The 22537-nt window shown below is 38.5% G+C and overlaps 1 protein-coding gene across 1 annotated transcript in view; it reads right to left on the bottom strand.

Annotated features, from left to right (window-relative positions):
* Positions 1-21018: 21018 nt before the first annotated feature.
* Positions 21019-22537, bottom strand: part of Myzap (myocardial zonula adherens protein) — an 86412-nt gene continuing 84893 nt past the window's right edge. Inside the window, exon 13 of the mRNA XM_026384872.2 lies at positions 21019-21872. Within this exon, the coding sequence (XP_026240657.2) occupies positions 21776-21872 (97 nt within the window). The 3' untranslated portion in view covers positions 21019-21775. The remainder of the gene's footprint in view (positions 21873-22537) is intronic.

Genomic DNA, 22537 nt, shown 5'->3' with positions numbered 1-22537 from the left:
TCTGTCTCCCCAAACACATATAGCAAGTACTAACTGGTAGAATCTCCTTTCATAATTTTTCTCTTCACTGGTCCCACAGATTTCTATCTATAAATAAAACATTTCTTTTGTATATACAAATCCTAAGCTTTTGCAGTAATAGTAACTATAATTACTGTGAAAATATTTTCAGTGGCGTAGGCTAGAATGCTTTATACAACATAGCTCAGGGATTTGAAATGTCATAATACAAATCTGAGCTCTTATGAATACCCATGTGCAAACATCTAGTTCTTTAGTCAGTAACCAAGAGGTTTGAGAAGAGAAAAATCTATCTGCAATAAAATTTATCTGAAGCGCTTGCAATTCAAAGTGAAAGCAGGCAAAGTTTTCACTCATAACCTATGAAATAAACAGAAGATCAGATCTGGAACACAAATTTTCACAGCGATGTCTATGGAAAATTTTATAAAATAGAGAAAATTAGAAATGGAGAAAGAGCAAAGCAATAAACAATGAAGGCCATGGGTTTTTCCACTTGCAGCTGAACCAGCAACCCCTTGAAAAGAAGTAAAGCCCACAAACCACAGGCAGCTGATCTCTGCTAAAGAATTCTAGTGCATATTAACACATTTGTTATAAAAATGAATCTGGACAAGTGTTTTGGGGTTTGTTTGTTCTTGCTCTATAATGCTCATTTTAAAAATAATTTAGGCTGGGCATTCTGGCATGCCTATAGTCCCAGCCACTTGGGATGCTCAAGTGGGGGATCGCTTGAGCTCATATTATAGAGACCTGCCTGGGCGGCAGGACACCATTTAAAACAAATAGAAATATAAATCCCTTTTTCAATAGTACTTGGATAATATCCTGAGTGTTACCTTCAGTGTAAACTAATGAACTTAACTGTATTATAAAGTAAGAAAAAGTTCTAAACAAAAATTTACAGGAAGGAAGAATTTGTCAAGCATGGTGGCACATGCCTGTAATCCCAGCAGCTCCAGAGGCTAAGGCAGAAGGATCACAAGTTCAAAGCCAGCCTCAGCAATTTAGCAAGGCCCTAAGCAACTTGGAAAGACCCTGTCTTTAAATAAAATATTTTTTAAAAGGGGCTGGGGATGTGGCTTAGCTGTTAAGTGCCCCTGAGTTCATTCCCAGGGAAAGAAAGAAAGAAAGGGAAAGTGGGAGGGAAAGGAAGGGAAGGATAGATCTCGTCAGTCATGTGAAATACTATCAGGATGATTTATAGCCATCCCATTGCCACCAAACTGTACAAGAACATTGTTTGAACATTATTAAAAATAAAAACAAGGTTGGCTCCACAGTTTAGCTATAGTGAATTGTACTTGTATAAGCATTGATATGGCTGTGTCCCTGTAGTATGCTATTTTAACTCCTTTGGGTATAGTCCGAGGAAAGGGATAGCTGGGTCAAATGGTGGTTCCATTCCCAGGTTTCCAAGGAATCTCCATACTGCTTTCCATATTGGCTGCACCAATTTGCAGTCCCACCAGCAGTGTATGAGTGTGCCTTTTCCCCCACATCCTTGCTAACACTTATTGCTGTTTGTCTTCATAACAGTGGAGCCAACCTAGATGCCCTTCAGTGGAGGAATGGATAAAAAAAAATGTGACATATATACACAATGGAATTTTACTCAGCAATAAAAGAGAATAAAATCATGGCATTTGCAGGTAAATGGATGGCATTGGAGAAGATAATGCTAAGTGAAATTAGCCAATCCCAAAAAAACAAATGCCTAATGTTTTCTCTGATATAAGGGAGGCTGACTCACAGTGGGGTAGGGAGGGGAAACATGGGAGGAATAGATGAACTCTAGATAGGGAGTGGAATGGGAAGGAAAGGGTGGAGACAGGGGATTAGCAAGGATGGTGGAATATGATAGACATCATTATCCAAAGTACATGTATGAAGACATGAATTGGGTGTCAAAATACTTTATATACCAACAGAGATATGAAAAATTGTGGTATATATGTGTAATACGAATTGTAATGCATTCTACTGTCATTTATTTTTTAAAATCAATATAAATAAATAAATAAATAAATAAATAAGCTGGGATTATTTGTCCCTACAAAGTTGAAGATAAAAGTTGGAAATCAATACTGAAATTGATAACCATGAATTTTTAGAATTCTTTCCAGGTTTCTTCTGTTTTCTCACATTGGTTGTCAGAATTGGGCATGAATGGCCACAAGACTGGCCATGATACATGTGAAGGCAACAAAAAATGGCATCCATGTTTCCCATCTGCTATAGTTAAGATATGAATTGAATATACCTCCAGGGTCATGTGTTGGGAGCTTGATCCCCAGTATGCTAGTGTTGTGAGCAGTATAGAACCTTTAAGATATGGGGCCCAAGGAGAAGTAAATAGGTCACTGAGGGCACTGCACTTAGAAGGAATTGATGTAGATCTTGTGGGACTATGGTTAGTTTTCATCAGTGGTTGCTGTCAAAAATGGAGCCTGTCTCCTGAATCTCTCTCTGGCTTCCTGTCTCACTATATGACTTCTCTTTCTCACATGCACTCACAACATTATGATGCCATCTTCACTAGAGTCCAGCTGATGCCAGCACCATGCCCTTGAATCTCCATAACGATGAGCTAAATGAATCTCTTTTCTTTTCACATTACTGTACAGACACAGGCATTTTGTTAAAGTAACAGAAAATGGACCAATACATCAGTCTATAGGTTCTTCCTATTATTTGAGTTTAGCACTCCTCCTACCAAGAAATAGAGTAGTTCTTCTATTTTCTTGAATCTGGGCATACTTATGACTAGAGAAAAAATGATTTCTCCAGTCTAGATGATAAATGGTGATATAACTTCTGCTGAATTTTCAAGGGGAACATGTGCTTAATTTAGCCATTAAGCCACAAAGAAGCTTAACTTTGTGTAGGTATTTTGACTATCAGCCCAAACTGAACAAACATCCACCACCAGACATTGAAGTAAGCAGCCCTTTTAATAATCCCAGTCTCAGCCCCAGTGTCACTTCCGGCCTTCAAGACTTCCAAGTGAGGCCCCAGATATTATGCGGCAAAGACATCTTCACTATGCCTTTACTGAATTCCTGACCTACAGAATTTGGGGCATAATATAATTTTTTTGTCTTATATGTTTAGGTTTGAGGTGGTTTATTAAACAGCTGTAACAGGAACATTATCCAGTGTTAATCTGCCCAGCCATGCTCTGGGTCCAATATGTTCTATCCTTTTTGGAGATCTCATCTTATTCATTCATTCAGTAAATATTTACTGAGTGTCTATCACATGCAAAACAGTATTACAGGCTTTAGAAGATATAACAATGAATGAGACAAACAAGTTTCCTTCCAGGTTTAAACTTATATCCTGTCAGAATGTTCTAAGTACCACACAGAGAATTAATATAGGGTGATATGTATTTGATTGATTGGTGATTGAGGCTGGTTTTTCTCAGGAGATAATTTACAAGCTGAGACCTAAGTGACAAGAAACAATCAACTATGGTACAATCTGATGGGAAAACATCTCACATGGAAGGAATAGAAAAATAGTAAGACCCTAAAAAAATGAGATCAGCATGTTCAGATAACAAAAAGTCCAGTGTAGAACATTGAGGAGTAAATCTTACAGGGCTTTGAAGATCAGGAAATGGAGTTCGAATTTTATTCTGAGAGGAATGAGAAGTCATTCATGATGGGCAGCCTGTAGGATGGCCCCCAGTGCAGGCCCCTCGGGTTGAATGTGGACTGGACTTTCTGACTCACTGCTAATAAATGGAATGTGTCAAAAGTGTTGGAATGTCACTTCTAATATTAGGTTATAAAATATTTGAACAGACATTTCACAAAAGATGTATAGATGAAAAAATAATCACATTAAGAGTGACTAATGTTATTAGTCAAGAAAAAAAAATACACACTAAAAACATTGCGATACTATTACATACCTATCAACATGTCTGAAACTAAAAAGATTGACCATGTGAAGTGTTAAAAAGGGTGAGAGGAGCAATTTGAACTGCTAACAGGGATGCAAAATAGTAAAACACTTTGGAAACAAAAAATTGGCAATTTCCTAAAACCTCCCATAAAACCCAGAAATTCCTTTGCTATGTATTTGCCTAATAGAAATGAAAGTGTGTGTGTGTGTGTGTGTGTGTGTGTGTGTGTGTGTGTGTGTATAAATTTGAAATAGCCCAAAACTGGGAACAATGCTATATCCATAAAAGGGTGAATGGATTAACAAATTGTTATATCTCTATAGAATTGAAACCATGTACCATCCCTGTGAATTTCCCTTATATTGAGAAGGAAGCCAGAGAAACAGTATATAATATATGATTCATTTATATAAAATTGTAAAAATTGACAGGTGCAGTGATATATGCCTGTAGTTCCACTAACTCAGGAGGCAGGAAGATTGTAAGTGTGAGGCCAACCTCAGCAACTTAATGAGGCCTTAAGTAACTTATTGAGACCCTATTTCAAAATTAAAAGAAAAAGTTCAGTGGTAAAGAACTGCTGGGTTCAACCCTCAAAAAATAAAATAAAATAAATAAAATTATAAAAAACTAACCTATAGTGAAGAAAGTAGATCAGTGATTACCTGATAATATAGGTGACCAGAAGAAGCTGGGAGGAAGGATGATGAACAAGCAGGATGAAACACATTGAGTCATGGATATGTGCCAAGTCCGGCTAAAGTCCGGCGAGAGACGGCGAGGTTAAGAAAAACACAGGACACCAAAGTTCTTCATCCAGGAGGAAGCGTGCATGCACTTTATTATCAAAGTTTCTTCCCTTATATACATATCTTCTATAACTGCAGTGGAAATTTAGCCAAAACAGGGGAGGAATAACACCTGCTACTCTTGGGTTACCGTGACCGTCCCTTATCAGGAAGCTCCGAGAAGGCCAAGATGTTCCCCAAAAGGCACATATGTCTGAGGCAGATAAACAGGAAACCGCAAGCCTGCGTCTAGACCCTGTGAGCTGGCCACTTTGACATGCAGAACAAGGAACTGGGGGCTGGGCCCTGGGGGCCAGGGAAGGCCTGCTACCAGCAAGTGCCCCTTTTTTGTTTTTTGCATGTCAAAGGGAATCAAGTAGCCCCTGTCTTAGGTCGTCCACCGCCCCTGCACTGCTTACCCGTCTCTGGGGAGGCCCCAGATATGTCCTTATTACCCTGATTGTGGTGATGTTATTTGGGTGTATTCCTTGATAACTTAAAAATTAGTTTTTAACTTAGTTTTTTTTAACATTTTCTACTTGATGTGGGTTTTTGTTTTGTTTCATTTTTTGGTGGTTCTGGGGATTGAATCCAAGGCTTTGTGCATATGAGGCAGGCACTCTACCAACTGAGCTATATCCTCAGTCCCAACATTTTAAACATATTCAGTGCATAGCACATCAATTACAATGGATCACTGAAAGAGAAATTAGGAAAACTAACCACAAAAGCCCCCCAAAATAAAATATTTGGGACTCAGTCTAACAAAAGAGGTGAAAGATTTCCACAATGAAAACCACAGAACATTAAAGAAAGAAATTGAAGAAGACTTAGAAGATAAAAAGTTCTCCCATGCTCTTGGATAGGCAGATTTAATACTGTCAAAATGCCATACTACCAAGAGCATTACACAGATTCAATGAAAACCCTATGAAAATCCCAATGACATTCTTCATAGAAATAGAAAAAGCAGTCATAAAGTTCATTTGGAAAAGTAAGAGGCACAGAATAGCCAAAGCAATCTTTACCAAGAAAAGTAAAGCAGGAGGCATCACAATTTTATACTACAAAGTTACAGTATCAAAAATGGCATGGTTTTGGCACCAAAACAGACATGAACACCAATGGTACAGAATATAAGACACAGAGACAAACTCACATAAATACAGTTATTTCATACTAGACAAAGGTACCAAAAACATCCATTGGAGAAAAGATAGCCACTTCAACAAATGGTGCTGGGAAAACTGGAAATCCATATGTAGCAAAATGATATTAAACCCCTCTCTCTCAACCTGCACAAAACTCAACTCAAAGTGGATCAAGGACATAGACACTAGAACAGAGATTCTTTGCCTAATAGAAGAAAAAGTAGGCCCAAATCTCCCATCATGTCGGCTTAGGAACTGACTTAGGAACTTAGGAACTGACTTCCTTAACAAGACACCTAAATTGCAAGAAGTAAAATTAAGAATAAATAAGTTGGATTTTATCAAACTAAAAAGCTTTTTCATAGCAAAAGAAACAATAAAGAGAGAGCCTATATAATGGGAGAAAATCTTTGCCACCTGAACCTCAGATAGAGCATTAATCTCCAAGATATAGAGAGAACTCAAAAAACGTAACACCAAACCAAACAAAACAAACAAATTTAAAAACACCAAATAACCCAATCAATAAATGGGCTAAGGAACTGGAAAGACATTTGACAGAAGAAGTACAATCGATTAACAAATATTAAAAAATGCTCAACACCTCTAGAAATTAGAGAAATGCAAATTAAAACTATACTTACATTTCATCTCACTTCAGCCAAAATTCCATCTCACTCCAGTCCAGTAAATTATCAAAAATACAAGCGTAAATGTTGGTGAGGATGTGGAGGAAAAAGTACACTCATACATTGCTGATGGGGCTGCAAATTGGTACAATCACTACGGAAAGCAGTATGGAGGGAGATTCCTCAGAAAACTTGGAATGGAACCACCATTTGACCCAGTTATCCCACTCCTCGGTTTATACCCAAAGGACTTAAAAGCAGCATGCTACACTGATGCAGCCACATCAATGTTTATAACAGCTCAATTCACAATAGCTAAACTATGGAACCAACCTAGATGCTCTTCGAAAGAAAATGGATAAAGAAAATATGGTATATATACACAATGGAGTATTGTTGAGCCTTAAAGAAGAATGAAATTATGACATTTGCCAGTAAATGGATGGATCTGAAGAATATCATGCTAAGTGAAATAAGTCAATCCCAAAGAACTAAAGGCCAAATGTTTTCTCTGATATGTGGATGTTAATTGAAAGGCAAGCAGCTAGGGAAGAATAAGGGTACTTTGGATTAGACAGATTAGAGTGAAGGGAAGGGAGAGGGCATGGAAGTGGGAAGGATTAGACATCATTATCTTATGTGTATATATGATTACATGACTGGTGTAATTCCACATCGTGTACAACCAAAAAAAAATGAGAAGTTACACTCCATTTATGTATGATATATAAAAATGCATTCTACAGTAATGAATACCAAATTAGAACAAATTAAAATAAAAGGAGAGTGAATTGTGAGAGGGAAATATAAGTTCAGTTTGTGACAGGTTGGACCAGAGAAACTGTTTAGAAATTCAGATGGTGAGGTCTTTTCCCTAACTCTAGTTCTAGCCCCAGAGTAAAAACCCAAAAGACTCAGACTGAAAATCCTGTAGAGATTGTACCTTGAAATTTATAGTAGGAGAGACTTCTACAAAGGAGGAAGTGATCAGTAGGGTCAGATGCAGTCAGAAGGAAGAGACTAGAATGTGCTCCTTGAATTTCACAGTCAAGAGGGGGTTTATAGCACTGTCAAGAATGGTGAAAAAATGAAGTCAGGAAGCAGAAACAATACTTTTAGGAAACTTATGGATGAAAGAAGGGAGGTGGAAGCTAGAGGTAAATTTTATCAGCTTTATTCAGGGCTGATATGTAGGAATGCATTTGATTTTTGGTGTTAATTTTATATCCTTGGGGCTGGGGATATAGCTCAGTTGGTAAAGTCCTTGCCTCAAATGCACAAGGCCCTGGATTCTATCCCCAGCAATATAAATATATATCCTGCTACCTTGCTGAATTCATTTATTAGTTCTAGAAGTTTTCTGGTGGAATTTTTTGGATATTCTAAATACAAAATCATATCATCTGCAAATTGTGATAGTTGGAGTTCTTCTTTTCCTATTTGTATCCCTTTAATTTCCTTGCTCTGGCTAGAGTTTCAAGGACTATGTTGAATAGAAGTGGTGAAAGGAGGCATCCTTGTCTTATTCCAGTTCTTAGAGGGAATTCTTTTGATTTTTCTCCATTTTAGAATGATGTTGGCCTTGGGTTTAGCATACATAGCTTTTACAATATTGAAGTATGTTCCTACTATCCCTAGTTTTTCTAGTGTTTTAAGCATGAAGGGGTACTGTGTTTTGTCAAATGCTTTTTCTACATTACTCTCTTTTTAAAAAAAATTCCCGGTTTTTAAATGCTTAGATTCTGGCTTTGCCAATCATCTATGTAGTTACCAAAGCCAGAAACTAAGCATTATTTTACCCTCACTGAAGCTGGTCATGAAATCCTATAACTTATATAATTCCCTAATCTTTTCCTTCTTCTCATTTCACCCCTTTTAGAATCTCCCCAGATATCCATCATTGCTGCCAGTTTGTCCAAGCCCTTAAGTGAGCTATCATAACAACCCCCTAAATGTTCTCCTTACCTAAGCTGCTTTTTGCCTCTAGACTGCTAACAGGTGGGATTTTTTTCTTTAAGAAATATAATTTTGCTTCCTTCATTTGAATTATTAATGCAGAAACACCAATTGTCAATGTGGCAAACATTGAAAGCATATCATATCTCTGTACATAGGATGACCTTGACCCTTTGCAGGGATGATTGAAGAGTAAGAGGGAGGTGATGGTACTGAGGAGGATATGCAGAAACACACCTAGTTCCTGTGCCCAGATTTGTCCCTAGCGACAGTGGAACAAGTGGCAGAATCTTGGGCCACAGAATGATGACTGGGGATACTGGAGTGGGGATGAGTATGATGAGAGAATTGAAAGGAGAGGATACCCAGAGGACACTGGGGATAATGATCACCAACAAGGGAGCCCCAAAGCATCATTCTGTTAGGAAAACCAAGACTTCGTTGATGACTGGACTTAAGGGTTGGAGAGCTGGTTGAGGAAGAGGGGAGCTAGCTTTTGCTTTGCCCTTCTGGTGTACTGGGCCTTTTAATTATGTTTTATTAGTTTCATATAGTTTTTACAACAAATACACTCATGGAACATAATAGAGAACACCAAAATAGACCCATGTGTATGTGAAAACTTGATATTCATCAAAAATGAGGTTTAAAATTAGTGAGGAAAGAATGAATTTTAATAAATAATACTAGAGAAATCAGTCATCTATGTGGAAAAAATAGTTTCCTTCTTCCAACACATGTGAGAATTAATTATGAGTAGCAAACTACTGGTAGAAACTGGGGGAAAATATTCACAGAAAAATATTTTAATGATCACAAGTTGAGGAAAGATTTTTAAAAATATGCATTATAAGCTCCATGGGAAATAGCTTATATAATCAATTCCATTAAGGCAAAAATTTCATAGTAGAAAACAGTATCCTGAATATAAAAAAAAATCTTTTAACAAATCAATAAGCAAGATCAGTTAATAGGAGAAAGGCAAGGAATACACAAAGGTCAGAGGAAATGAAAAGCCAGGAAATAAATACATATATTTATTTACTTTGCATTATATAATATGTATTTGCATTTTGTTATATATACTATATATAATGTGTATGTATCTTAAAATTTTGTATGTATTTCTGATTGGAGAAATGAGAACTTATATATCGCAGATGGAAGATCAAATTGGCAAAAACACTGGAAAAGAATCTGGCTAAATCTAGTAAATTTGAAGAGGGACCCACCTAACCACAACACACAACCTCTCTATAAGCAGCCTTCTGAAGATCCTCTGTAATGTACGAAAGATGTGTGTCAGAAAAGCCATTTCTGCATTGTTTATAGCATTAGTAAAAATGAAAAACTGCATTAATTATAAATGAAGGAAACAGATCTATAGGTTGACTCTTCAAAGCTTAAGACTCAGTGAAAAAAGCAAGTTGCAGATTAACACCATTTAATTTTAAATGAATAGCATGCAAAACAATACTATATTACTGCCTTTTTAAGATATATATTATTGAGATGTTATTCACATGTAGAAAAACTCACACATTTTAGGTTAAAGGTCTAAGTTTTGACAAATTATTTACAGTCCTGAAATGACCATCCTAGTCAAGGCAGTTCCATTGTCCTCCCAAATGCAGTCAGGTGGCTTTGCTGTACAGTGGTGGCACACAGGACTCCAAAAGTGTCAATGTCTTCACTCAACCCCACCCCCTGGGCAATGACCAGTCTGCCTTCTGTCCCTAGAATTTTTCCCTTTCCAGAATGCCATGTAAATGGAACCATACAGAAGCCTTTGGGTCTGGCTTTGTTCATGCTCAGCATAATGGTTTTGAGATTCTGTGCCACTGCATGTGTCAGTAGCTTGTTCTTTTTTATTGCTAAGTAGTATTCCATTGCATGGCTTTGTCTATGCATTGAGTGGCTGAAGGATATTTGAGTTGTTTTCTGTTATCAGTGATTATAAATCATGTCTTATAAACATTCATGTATAGGTTTTTGTGTGAACATAAGCTTTCATTTGTCTTGGGAGTGAGGTTATTTGGCCCTACAGTAGTAAATGAATGTTTAATTTTGTAAGTAACTGCCAAATTTCATACAAAGTGCCTGCACCCTTTTTTTCTCTCCATAGGCAATGTCTGAGAATTCCAATTGTTACATGTCCTCATTATCACTTAGTTTTTGTTTGGTTTTATTTTAAAAATTTAGCCACCAATCTTCTTGCCCAAGTACCCTGACTTGGACATTTAAGAAAAATGACAGAACTTGCACCAAACATTTTTTTTTCTTATAGTATCAACTGTTGCTAAAGCTGGGTACAGAACAAGTGATATGATCCAGGAGGGTGGAGAGGGAAATGGACAGGAAGGAAAAGGATGGGACCAAGGTACCCAAAGGTCATAAACAAGTTTGGAGCAAATGCCATTTTCTTTCATGTTGGTTTGTTCATTTGTTTTTAAAGGATCAGTTTAGGAAGGAAACATGCTAAACTTTCAAAAACACCAAAACAACAGCCATATCTAATCCACAAAATTAATTAACAATGGTACACGTAAGGCATTAATGAACCATAATGACTGACATGTGCATAGCCTTTTTGCAAACCTCCCCTTTCAGTGAATCCCCCAAACCACTCTCTCCAAGTATATAGGGGGAGAGGCCTCAAGTGCTAGGACCTCTAGACAACCCTGTCTGTGGGCCAATCTTACCCCTTGGCCAGTGTACCCCTCAGCACAGAGCTTCACAAGTAATAGACAGGAGCCTGGGCCAGTTAGAGAAGGGAAAGCAGGGAAGGAATAGGGAGCTGGAGTTGGGGTATGAGAAAAACATCGAAAAACAGAAAAAGAACTGGTAGAGAAGCATGGAAAGAGAAAACTGTGGAAGCAGCAGTAAGAGGAATACTGTTTCTCTGCACAGAAATCAGAAACGCAAAGCCCCATAAGTCCTTAGGAATTCACAGATCGATTCTTCATTTCCCTTCCAGCTCTAAAATCCTATACTTCTATAAAATGTCACATTTCCCCTGTATATTTCACTGTGATCCCATAGCAGCAAAAGGTTTTCCTCAGCTACCCAAGGGCTTAGGTTGTAAAGTGCATGCACTCTGCACTAAAAGTAAATTCTTGCATTAGTTATCCAAATTGTTTGAAATGAGGAACCGAATTTTCAGCTCCTATCTCCCTTTTTATCAGCAAATAGTAATTTAAAGCCATTTGCCAGGGCTATGGGTCCCGGCTGACAGACTGTGGCCTATTAAAATTAATCCTGACAGAAGATCCTTGCTGCTTTCTCCAAGTCCATTCAGGCCCTTGGTTTATGAACAGGATGAACAGACGGCCCATCCCAGAGGGGCCGCCGGAGGAAGCATGTTAAAATGGCCGCCTGCATTGTTTGCTCAGCTGCTTGGAAAAACTAGGACTAGGGGAAATGGGATTAATCAAGGGGGCAGTTGCCCATGGAAAAAAATACAAGGACTCTGGTGAGAAAATCCCAGCCAAATAAGCTTCGAGTTGGAGGGAAAAAAAACCTCCTTTTCTTTTCAGACCCTCACATGTTTGAATGTTGTTAATGACAAATCTCCTATTTCAGACTACCACTGTGTTTTATGATCTTGATGGTGTAGAAGGAGAGAGAACTTGGAAAAAAATGCCAAATGTATGGTTCTCCAAAATCTCATGTAATTTTACTTTTTAATTAGAGAATTTAATGAAGATTCTTGGTTAAATGATTAATCGTGACTGAATAATAAAACTTGGTAAGATTCTTTGTATGAATAAGCTTATAAATCAGAAATTAAAAAGTCCTTTGAAGAACTCATGTATGGCTCTTTGGTACAGACTGTATAGACTTCATAGATAAAGCCCCTCCTATCAGTTGAGGATATGGTCTTAAACAAGATTTAAGAGGCCTTCCCCTCCACTTGACTTATTTTACTTCCCCTTGACACATGGACTGAAATTCCACCAATAAAAAGATCATTTGGCTAATAAAGATTTTCCTTTGAGACCACAGATACTTCTAGAAGGGTTTTGGTCTATCAGTCATTTACATATAAGAATAAATGCATTCCAAATGGTTTCCCCATAAAATCCCAGCTAAGGTAATGATGTACACTTAAAAACAGTGGGATTTAATAGGAGGGAATGGGAAAAAAATAAAGATAATTTTGAGAAATCTGAGGACAAACCAGTGAGTTTAGGGTAGCAGGAATATTCCATGGGATGTCATCTCCAGGATTCAGAAACTATGTAAGGTAGGCAAAAAGGGAAGTAGGAGTATATTATTAGAATTGATCCAAATTCCACCCTGGAAGGCAAGGTGTCCTATATTAAAGGGCCATCAGATTTTTTTTTTTCCCCAGAAGATACCTAATACATTGAATATCCTAAGTTAGGCTATGAAAATTATTTAATGAGTAAAATATGATCAGATAAGCTGTGCTTACACCTCTTCTGTGCCTAAGGAAAGCTTGCACATACATTTATGAGAAAATGAGAAGGAAGGAGGGAGGTAATTACAAAGACACCGTTAGGGTGAGATTTCACAATACCTGTTCCCTTCAAGTTTCACTGGAGAGGGAGTTGTCTCTTTAGGGGAAAAAAAGAAAAAGAAGGTTTCCAGCACGCTATCTCTCTGCAGTCTGAAATACATCAGAAGCCACAGAATAAAGAAACTGGCAATCCAAAACAGTCACTAGAAGAAAACTGACTTCCCATGTCCTCTCAGTGGACCTGGCCAGAGTCTAGTATCTGGTCACCTTTCATTTTCTGTCTTGATAAAAAAGAACACAACTGTCAACAGTGTCATCCAGTAAAGAGAAAGAAGGGAGCAGTAAGGGAGATGGATGAAATGCCTAGTCAGAAGAATTACTCAGGGGAAAAAACATCCTCCTTGATTTTCTTCACAAAAATTTGCAGTAGAGACCCGTCAAACCCGGTATATAGGACAGTAAAGGTAATGCAAGTGAGAGAACGAAGGCAATGGTGGTAAAATTTGTTTATGTCCAACTATGTTCCTAGAGGGTTTGTGAACCATTAACTTTGTGTCAAGTCAGTAAACTTCTCTGGGCCTCAGTTTCCTCCAGTTTAAAATGAGGGTATTCAACCAGACCAACTCCAAGAGGCCTTTTAACACTTAAGTTACATGATTCTAAGATGATTAATGTTATAATACATTCTTGGCCACATCTGCATCTATTTAAACTCATAAATGTTGAGAAGAAATATTTGGTATGCAGTAAAACCAGGAAGCAGGTAGCTCCCTTTAAGTAAATACGCATCCAACCTCGATGAAGTTTCAGGTTATCAACCTTCCCAGGCTGCTGTAGCTGGCCATGTCATACAGGACTGGATGATGTTTTCCAGCACCTAGGATTCTCAAGCTTAATTTAATTTTTGTATCTAGGAGATGACAGTTCTGAGTACTTTAAGATTGTTTATAAGGTTAAAGAGTACCCTGAATTTGTCAAAATAGCAGAAGACATGCAAACTATAATAAATGATGTGGGAGGGACACCACTTCAAGCAGCCTCAAGAAAAAGGTAGTATGAAGGAATAAATATTTCTTGATAACACGCAGAAAGAAAAACATTCGATAATGTAAGCCAACGGGTGCGAATTCTGAGTCTTTGGCCACATCCAATCTCTTCATGGATTTGTTTGGCAACACAGAGTTTTTCAAAATTACAAATTTGAGTGATTTAGGATGGGCATATACTTACAGTCCAAGGGAGCACTCTCCCTGCTTCTGCCAGTCTTTTATCCCCAGCCACTCACTCCCATAGTCCCTCCTTTCCACCTTTATGCAAACCTCCTGGATACCAGGGCATTTGAGTCTGGGTGTGAAAGGCAGGTGTAAATGAAAAATTTAGCCCAATTCTTACAATTAATATCATGGAAACTTCTAGATCACCAGTACAAGATTTATATATTTAGAGGTGGTCTTCACCTCTAAATATTAGTTTTGTAAGGCTGTTCTAGGAACTCTCACAAATGGTTCTCAGACAATTCATGGAATTAATGTTCTTCCAGGTTATAAACTTTGTCAAGATTATAATCTTTTTTTCTGGATAAAATGTAAAAATTGAATTTTAATTCACTCCTTCTCTATCAGGCCGCTCTATAGATAAGGATTCAGTCTATTTTGGGGCTAGGACCATTTCTTTGTTTTATAAATCATACTAAGTGCCCTGGGTCAATCCTGTCATTTTGAATAATTCTTGAAGTAGTATTTGCAACAAGCTCAAATAGCTCAAATACTTCTTTAAGAATGATACCTAATAATAGGTATTATTTACAAAGTTTCATTAAACACTCTTATCTGTTAAAAAAAAAGCCATTTTAAAAAGGTCAAAGAAAATTAAGAATCTTTATGATCACCTTGGAAACATTAGTATCTTTACAACTGCATTTTATACTTAAAAATTCATATTGGAGATTTTGTAACAAAAAAAGGTCATCTTGAGACAATCCTAATTTCCTTTCTTCCCAAAAATGTTTACGTAATTTTGTGGGTACCATAAAGATATTTTATTTTAGGGTTGGGCTACAAAGTGACCAATTAAGTTGTTTTCTGTCTGAGTGTGTTTTGTTTAGGAGGTGGCAAGTTAAGAGGAAAGGGGAGAATTAAAATATTTGCAAGATGTCATTAATCTCCAGCAAGAGCCTAGAGTTGTTTTTTCCCCCTTTCATTTGAGACCTAATCCAGCTTTCTGTTATTTGGCTCACAAAAGTCTTAACTCTGTAACAAGAGAGTAACTTCCTGTTCTCAAGAGTATGGCTGCCAAAGAAAACATTTACAAGAAAAGTCCCAGGGCCAAAAAATTGCCTACTAATTATTTCTCAACCCCCCTCCCACCCCTAATTCAGGAAGGTGAATGCTGTAAACACCCTATGTTAAAACCCTAAAGTATGTGTTGAAAAATTAAGAGAAAACCCTCAAGACTGTTTGCCATTTGTTTATATTTTATTGCATTCAAATTACATCAGTTTCATGGCCCTTGGGCACAAATGAATGTTTCTTATAATATTTTGTTCAGAATTCCACAAACTATACTATATATACTATATATACTATACTGTTATACTATACTGTTATCAAAATACACTGTGGAAGTTTTGACCTAGTACTTTCCCAACCAAGGAAGAGAAGAGCTGTCTGACATCCAGGAACTAACCTGGCACTCCCAGGTAGACCATGGTGGCTTCTTTGAGCTGACCCCGCACTCACAGCGAGGTATATGTATTTTCCTTGGTGATCTGTCCATGTAATACAAACCACATTAGAATCCCAGCAACCTTTTTGTAGAAACTGACAAGACTGTAAAATTCACATGAAAATGCAGTGGACAAAGAGCCGAAATGATTTTGAAAAAGAAGAACAAGTTGGAGACCTAACTACCTGACTCCGCAGCCTGTGATAAAGCTGCTGCAGTCAAGATGCTGTTTTACCCTAGTCAACAGCAGCTGGATCAATCGGGCAATTCGATGGAAAATGAGCAGTATTTTTCAACAAATGGTGCTAAAATCAATCTGATAACCATATAAAAAAGAAAGAAAAATATATTATTCCTGCCTAACAAATTACTCCAAACTAGAAGCCGTCTCCTTCTTTTTTCTTTGCCTCTGGTCTCTTTCTAGAAACACATCTCTGGTCTCCCTTTAGGTCTTTCCTTCATTGACAAAGCCCCATGGGTTATTATCAAATTCCCATTAAACTTTTTTAACCTCCTATGTATCCAGGCACATTTTCTCCCTTCTATGGTTTGGATATGGTTTGTTCCCACAAAGGCTCATGTGTTGGAAGCCTGGTCCACAAGTGTTGGTCCCATGTCCAGTGTGGCAATGTTGAGAGGAGGTGAGAGCTTTAAGAGGTGGGGCCTAGTAGAAGGTGGTTAGGTCACTGAGGGTGCCACCTGTGGAAAGGATTAATATATTCCTATACGGCCCTGGTTAGTTCCTGCAAGAACAGGTTGTTAGAGCAAGCCTGGCTCCTGCATCACTCTGGCTTCTGTCTCACCACGTGATCTCTCCTTCTCACACTTGTTCCCACCAGGTTGAGAGATAGCCAGGACAGTGTCCACTAGAGGCCAAATAGAGGGTGCAGCTGATCTTGGATTTTCAACCTTCAAAACTGTGAACTAAACAAACTTCCTTATAAAGTACATCAGTTACAGCAACAGAAAATGGACTAGGAGTTCCCCTATTTTCCTTCTGCACAATCTCATTCACTAGTACTCATTAGGTCTCTAATTAATGTGTTCTATAAGAGGAAATCCCACAGGTCTGCAAACATTTATGGTATAGTACCTTCTTCCCATTAGTGCCTGCTAATAATAGTAGGAATCAATTATTGGCTTGTCTTTGATGCAGTGTTGGGAATTTTACCCAAGTTCTTCTGTGATAGCTTGGTAAGTATATGTGGGGATGCAATTCCATTACCTCTGAGGTAAAGCTATGGAGTGGGACATAGAGTTTCAGAGAGCTATAATGACCTGACCAAGTGGGTATTGCAGTTTAATGGCAGACTGGGACCAACTTCAGGCTTCCCCACTGTGTTGTGAAATCAGATAGGCTTGGGTATTTGAGGACAATTTTCACATGTCTTTGAATTTCAGTTTCCTCACCCCCCAAAAATGGTGGTGATAACGTCTTCCCAAGCAGGATGCTGTGAAAACACACTATACACCTACCTTGTCCCACTCAGTAATGCCTGGCCACCTTTGCTTCCATTAGCCAGGGATCTTTCTGGAATACTTTTAATTTGTCAACTTTTCCATGATTATCAGGGCTTGGAATGGATTCCCTTCAAATGACTAAGGTGTCCTTTATGGGAAGCTGTCCCCAAGCAGCTTACATCAATGGAGAAACAAGAAACAAACACAAAGACTAGTCATTCAGTGTAGGGTTGAAAATAGGACCAGAAATAAGTAGGATTTGGAGACAGGAGAGACCAGAAGGAGCTGCGCTGATTGGAAGAGATTTTGGAAAGGACAAGAGTCTGGAGGCACATGTGTCTATCTTCCAGCATCTAGCATGCACTCATTGAACTGAAATGAACTTCTGAGTCTGAAGCCAGAATTAGACAAGCAGTCAGTATAGATAGGTAAATGAAGTCAGTTCGGATCAAGGAGGCCAATTTTGAGTGAGTCTGGCAAGATGGAGACTGTCCCCTGAGGGACTGAAATGTTAATTCCTTCAGAGCTCTCCCTCCACCCTTATCAAGAACCTCCCCCTGCTCCAACTTGTTGCTAAGGTAACCTGTCCAACGAATTGCCCCTCCCTACAGGAAGCTATAAGATTGTTAATTAATGCTCCATCCTTCCTCTCCCTTCAGCCCACCTGCTTTCTTTTGGCCATCCCACCAGCATTTCCTAGGCCTAGTCAAATGCCTAGTTACATAGCTGGAAGGAGAAAGATAAGGGGAGGAGGGCAGGAGAACAAAGGAAGCCTAGGACATATAAAAAGGGCAGAATACCTTGCTTCTTGGGATACCAGGATACCAGCTATGGCTCCCTCTCCCTCATGGGAGAAGTCTATGTTACCCCTTTCTAAATAAACCCTGCTTTATATGCTTGCCTGAGTGTGCTTCTCTAATGTTCAAACTTCAACATGTGAGGAAGCAGGACTCGTCACTGATAACCAGAATCAAGTCAAGGAGTCAAGAGGAGCTCTATGGTCCAGTGTCACTTCAGCCAGAAGAGGAGTGAATCCTATCCTTCCTATCACCCTTATCCTTACTCTGAAGACCACACTTGAGAGCCTGGAGCAGGCAGATGGTATCCACTGGGGAATAAGGGGGGGTACCCAGAGTACACACATGGACCAGCTCAGGGGTCAACCTTGGTTAGTGCACCCTAAATAGGTGGACCATGTCACACATCTCCCAATTCCAAACACTCCCCAAAATGTTAGTCTTATCTCCCAAAGTGGCCCTGGGAATTGGCCTCTGAGAGTCCTACCGAGAGTCAAACCCTTTTCTGTCTCCATGATTGGCTCTCAACTCTGGCATACTATTCAGTAGGCCTTCTCTGCTTTCTGGATCCTGGGGGATACTAGTTCCTCTGAGCCCATCCTGTTTCCTGTCAGATGTCTAGGCATTCTCTGGGCCCTGGGGATTCCTTCAGCAATACAGCTCACACCTGCACATTCCTGAGCTCAGGTATCCAAAGGCAATATCCTGAAGGAAATTTTTTCATTGCCTATTTGGGTGATAAATCTGCCCAAATAAAACCATTTTTAATCTACCTACTTCGTTTCTCATTCCTAATGTTGGCAAACAGGTCAGGAAATCACATGCTCATCCTGTGGGTGAGAATTTTAATGGACACAAATTTTCATAGGACACATGGGACTTTGTGCAACAAAGGACTGAAAGCTTGCATACCTTTTGGTCTGCCAATTCCTCTTCTAAGATTTTATCCTGAGGGAAAAAAATTTAGGAGAGTGTACAAAGACATGTATACAAGATGGTTCATCAGAAGGGAATCCATTCCAAACCCTGATAATCATGCTCAAAAAAAGTAAAGACAATCTCCCAAGATCCAACATTAGGGGATAAGTTGATTAAATCATGGCACATCAATAAAATGGAATCCAAGTAACTATTAAAAAAAAATGGTATAGCTAGGCCTGGTGGTGCATGCCTGTAATCCCAGCAGCTCAAGAGGCTGAGGCAGGAAGATTGCAAGTTCAAAGCCAGCCTCAGCAAACTTGTGAGGCTTTAAGCAACTTAATGAGACCCTGTCTCAAAATGAAAAGGACTGGGGCTGTAGCTCAGGGGTTAAGGGTCTCTGGGTTCAATCCCCAGTACCAAACACACACACACACACACACACACACACACACACACACACACACACTAGTGTAGATTATATGTGTTTATACATATAAAATGATAATAATAAAAAGAAATGGTTATGAGAATATGTAATGATGATAGAATTGAAGAAGCACTTACTTGTGCTAAGCACTATTGTAAGAACTGTATGAGGATTAACTCATTTGTTCTCTGCATCAACTCCATTAGGAAGAAACTGTCACTATTCCCATTTTACAGGGGCTCAGTTGGTTCTATAACTTATAATGAACACACTAGTCAATGAGCTGAGGCAGTTAGACTCTTAAAAACCACATGATTCTGCTTCTCAGTCGAGGGCTGAAGTTATTTTTAAATAATAATAATAATAAGTAGTATATATGTGTGTGTTTAAGAAAGTCTGGAAGGCCTGGAGTGAAAATACTAATTTGAAGCATTATTATAAAAGGCTATTTTTAAAAACCCTATTATATATGCTGCTATTCTTTCAGACAGATAAATTTACTCTGTAATTTTAGAGTTCACTCCCTCAGTTCTACCATACACTCATGTTCATGAAGTGGATGGATGTCACTCTTTCATATTGAGGGTTAGCATTATTGGCATTATCGGATCTAAAAGGATTCTTTCTCAGTTTCTTCCAGTTTCAGTCTGCACAATGTTTAGAATTCTCCACATGTTGAAGGTATATTTAAAATAAAAAGACTCCCACTACAGAATGATTCCTGGCATTCTTTAAATTTAAAATCTCTAAAGCTTTCCTTTTTCTTCTTTCTCATTTTAAGAGACAGAGAAAGGATGAAATGGAGAAATGTTTATGGAGCAGTTTTTATTTCTGTCTTGGTCTCATTAAACTGACATTATTTAAGTCATTGCATTCATTTAGAAATAGCTTCCAGACCAGCTTCTCTTTGGGTACAGGGCTCCTGGGACCCTCTGCCCCTCTCTGAGCCCAGTTTCCCTATCTCCTGGTCCTGACGACAGTCTTTGCTCTATGTACACTCCTTTCTGGTCATTTCTACAGTGCATGGTTTCTTGCTACTAGAACACTTCCAGCTGTGCTTTAAAACAACCTCCAGAGTGACAGCAGTGGATGCCCAAGTGCCTGCCCTGCCTGGGCCAGCCCCTTCTGCATAACCTCATTTGCTACTTACATTAGACTACTGAGTAGGTATGATTTTCCTGGGGGATGAAACTATAATCAGAGAGTGTTGACAGCTTGCTCAAGGTCCCATAGCCAGAGTTTGTACACAAATTTGGCTCCAAAACACACATTTTCCTCTTTATCCCAACTCATGGTGATTCATTCAATTTTGTGGGCTTTCTTTTTATTTTTCTAAGCTGGGGGAGGTAAGGAGACCCTGGAAAAAGGGTGGGGGATTTTTACAAGAAAAAACTATTTTTGCATTTTGTGATCATGAATATATCTTACTTACTCTTTTGAGAAGGTGTGTTAGCTAAATATATTTTGAAAATTAAAAGAAACACACACTCATACATACACACATAAAATCTTATGCTTTTCCATGCTTCTGTAATTCATACTGATTGATGGAAAGATCACTGTGATCTGACCTTTACACTCATTCCACAGCCCGGTCTGCTCTGAATCCCTCTACATAGTCATGGAGTAAACACAGAGACAACATTATTAGTAAAACAAAATATATGGTATTTATTAAACATATGTGATATAGGTAATAATATCAAAGTACAGCATGCCTGAACAGATCATTCATTCTTCCAACAAAAACACCAATTGATACTGAAAACATTAAATGATTAAATTTCTGCAACATAAAAAATTCTCTTTAAGTTAAAGTGAAAAAAAAATCACAGGTTGAATAAATACGGTGATTTCAGCTGATCCTACAAAGGCATAAGGCACAAATTAAAATAAGAGATTAGCAATCAGAATGAAGCTTGTATGGCCCACACAAGTCTCTAATGGTGGCTCTTACAACCCTGCACAGAACCTCAACACCAAGAGGAGAGAGCATTGTACATTGGGAATCCTTTCCTCAAGGTTCAAGTTTTTCCAGGTGCCCATGCTTCTTGTGAAAAGGCTTCTTTGTGCCAGAGAAACACTGTCTCTAATACTTTTATGGGTAAACAAAACTTTCATGCTATAATAACCCACCCTGGCATGAGTAACATGAAATTTCAAACGAATGCCCTTTCCCTTCCCAACCAAACTCTAGCAAAACACAAAATAAATTGTGAAATTCTGTTAGGATTTCAGTGTCTACATGAGAAACAAATGACGATACAGTACAGCAGGGTAACATTGGTTGGGTGTCTGAAATATGACCTTATAAACCTCTTCCTTCTGTGTCCCCTCTGCCTTCACTTTCCTTCTTCTCTTGGAAGTAGATCAGAGGCTCAGCAATTTTGCACTCCTGTTTACACTGTGTGTACGAGGAAGCAACAGTCACCCTTTCCTGACTTGAAGCCACAAGGTTTCAGGGGCTTTGCCACCTGTAGAAAGTGCATGTACCCACATGCCTACGTCAGTGTTTTCTTCATGGTCAACTCCAGGACTCTCGTGTACGGGGTGTAGTTTCTAGAAGGTATCACAATCTCGCGAGTCCGGCCTGTTTGGCTGCAAATGAGAAAAGGCAGGTCAGGAAGAAGAAACAAAAAACTCTACATTCTTCACATGGCAAGAATGGCTTTTCAGCATTTAAAAAACAAAAAGACTGCAGTTTAATATTTTACTCAAACATTACAAAAGAGACCTGCAATGGACTGAATGCTTTGGTCTTTCCAAACTCATGCTGAAATCCAAACCTTTAAGGTGATAACTTTAGAAAGCAGGGCCTTCGCAGGTGATTAGGTCCTAAGGGTGTGACTCCCATGAGTGAGATTAGTGCCTCTATAAAACAGACCCATCATCTCATGTGCCACAAGAGGACATGAGGAAAAGGTGTCATCCATAAGCCAGAAAGTGGGTTTTCACCAGAAACCAAATTTTAGTTTTGGACTTCCTGGTTTCCAGAAGAGTGAGAAACAAGTTTCTGTTTTTCAAGCTTCTCAGTTGATGGCATTTAATAATAGTAATCCAAATATATTAAGACAAGACCATAATTTTTGAAACTTTTAAAGGTGTACCAGGCATCAGTGATTCCGAAAAATATAAAACATACAATCAAGGAGTGCATACCTTGGCAGGAAAAACGTGCAAATAAGTAACTTTAATATAATGTGTTTGGTACTATAAGAGAGATGTAAAGAGCTGTGTTGGATATTCTCTGTTTGCCCATACAT

Source organism: Urocitellus parryii, chromosome 6 (assembly GCF_045843805.1).
Source record: "Urocitellus parryii isolate mUroPar1 chromosome 6, mUroPar1.hap1, whole genome shotgun sequence".
NCBI lineage: Eukaryota > Metazoa > Chordata > Mammalia > Rodentia > Sciuridae > Urocitellus > Urocitellus parryii.
Note: the sequence above shows the minus strand (reverse complement) of the source record. Positions and strands in the feature narration are given on the sequence as shown.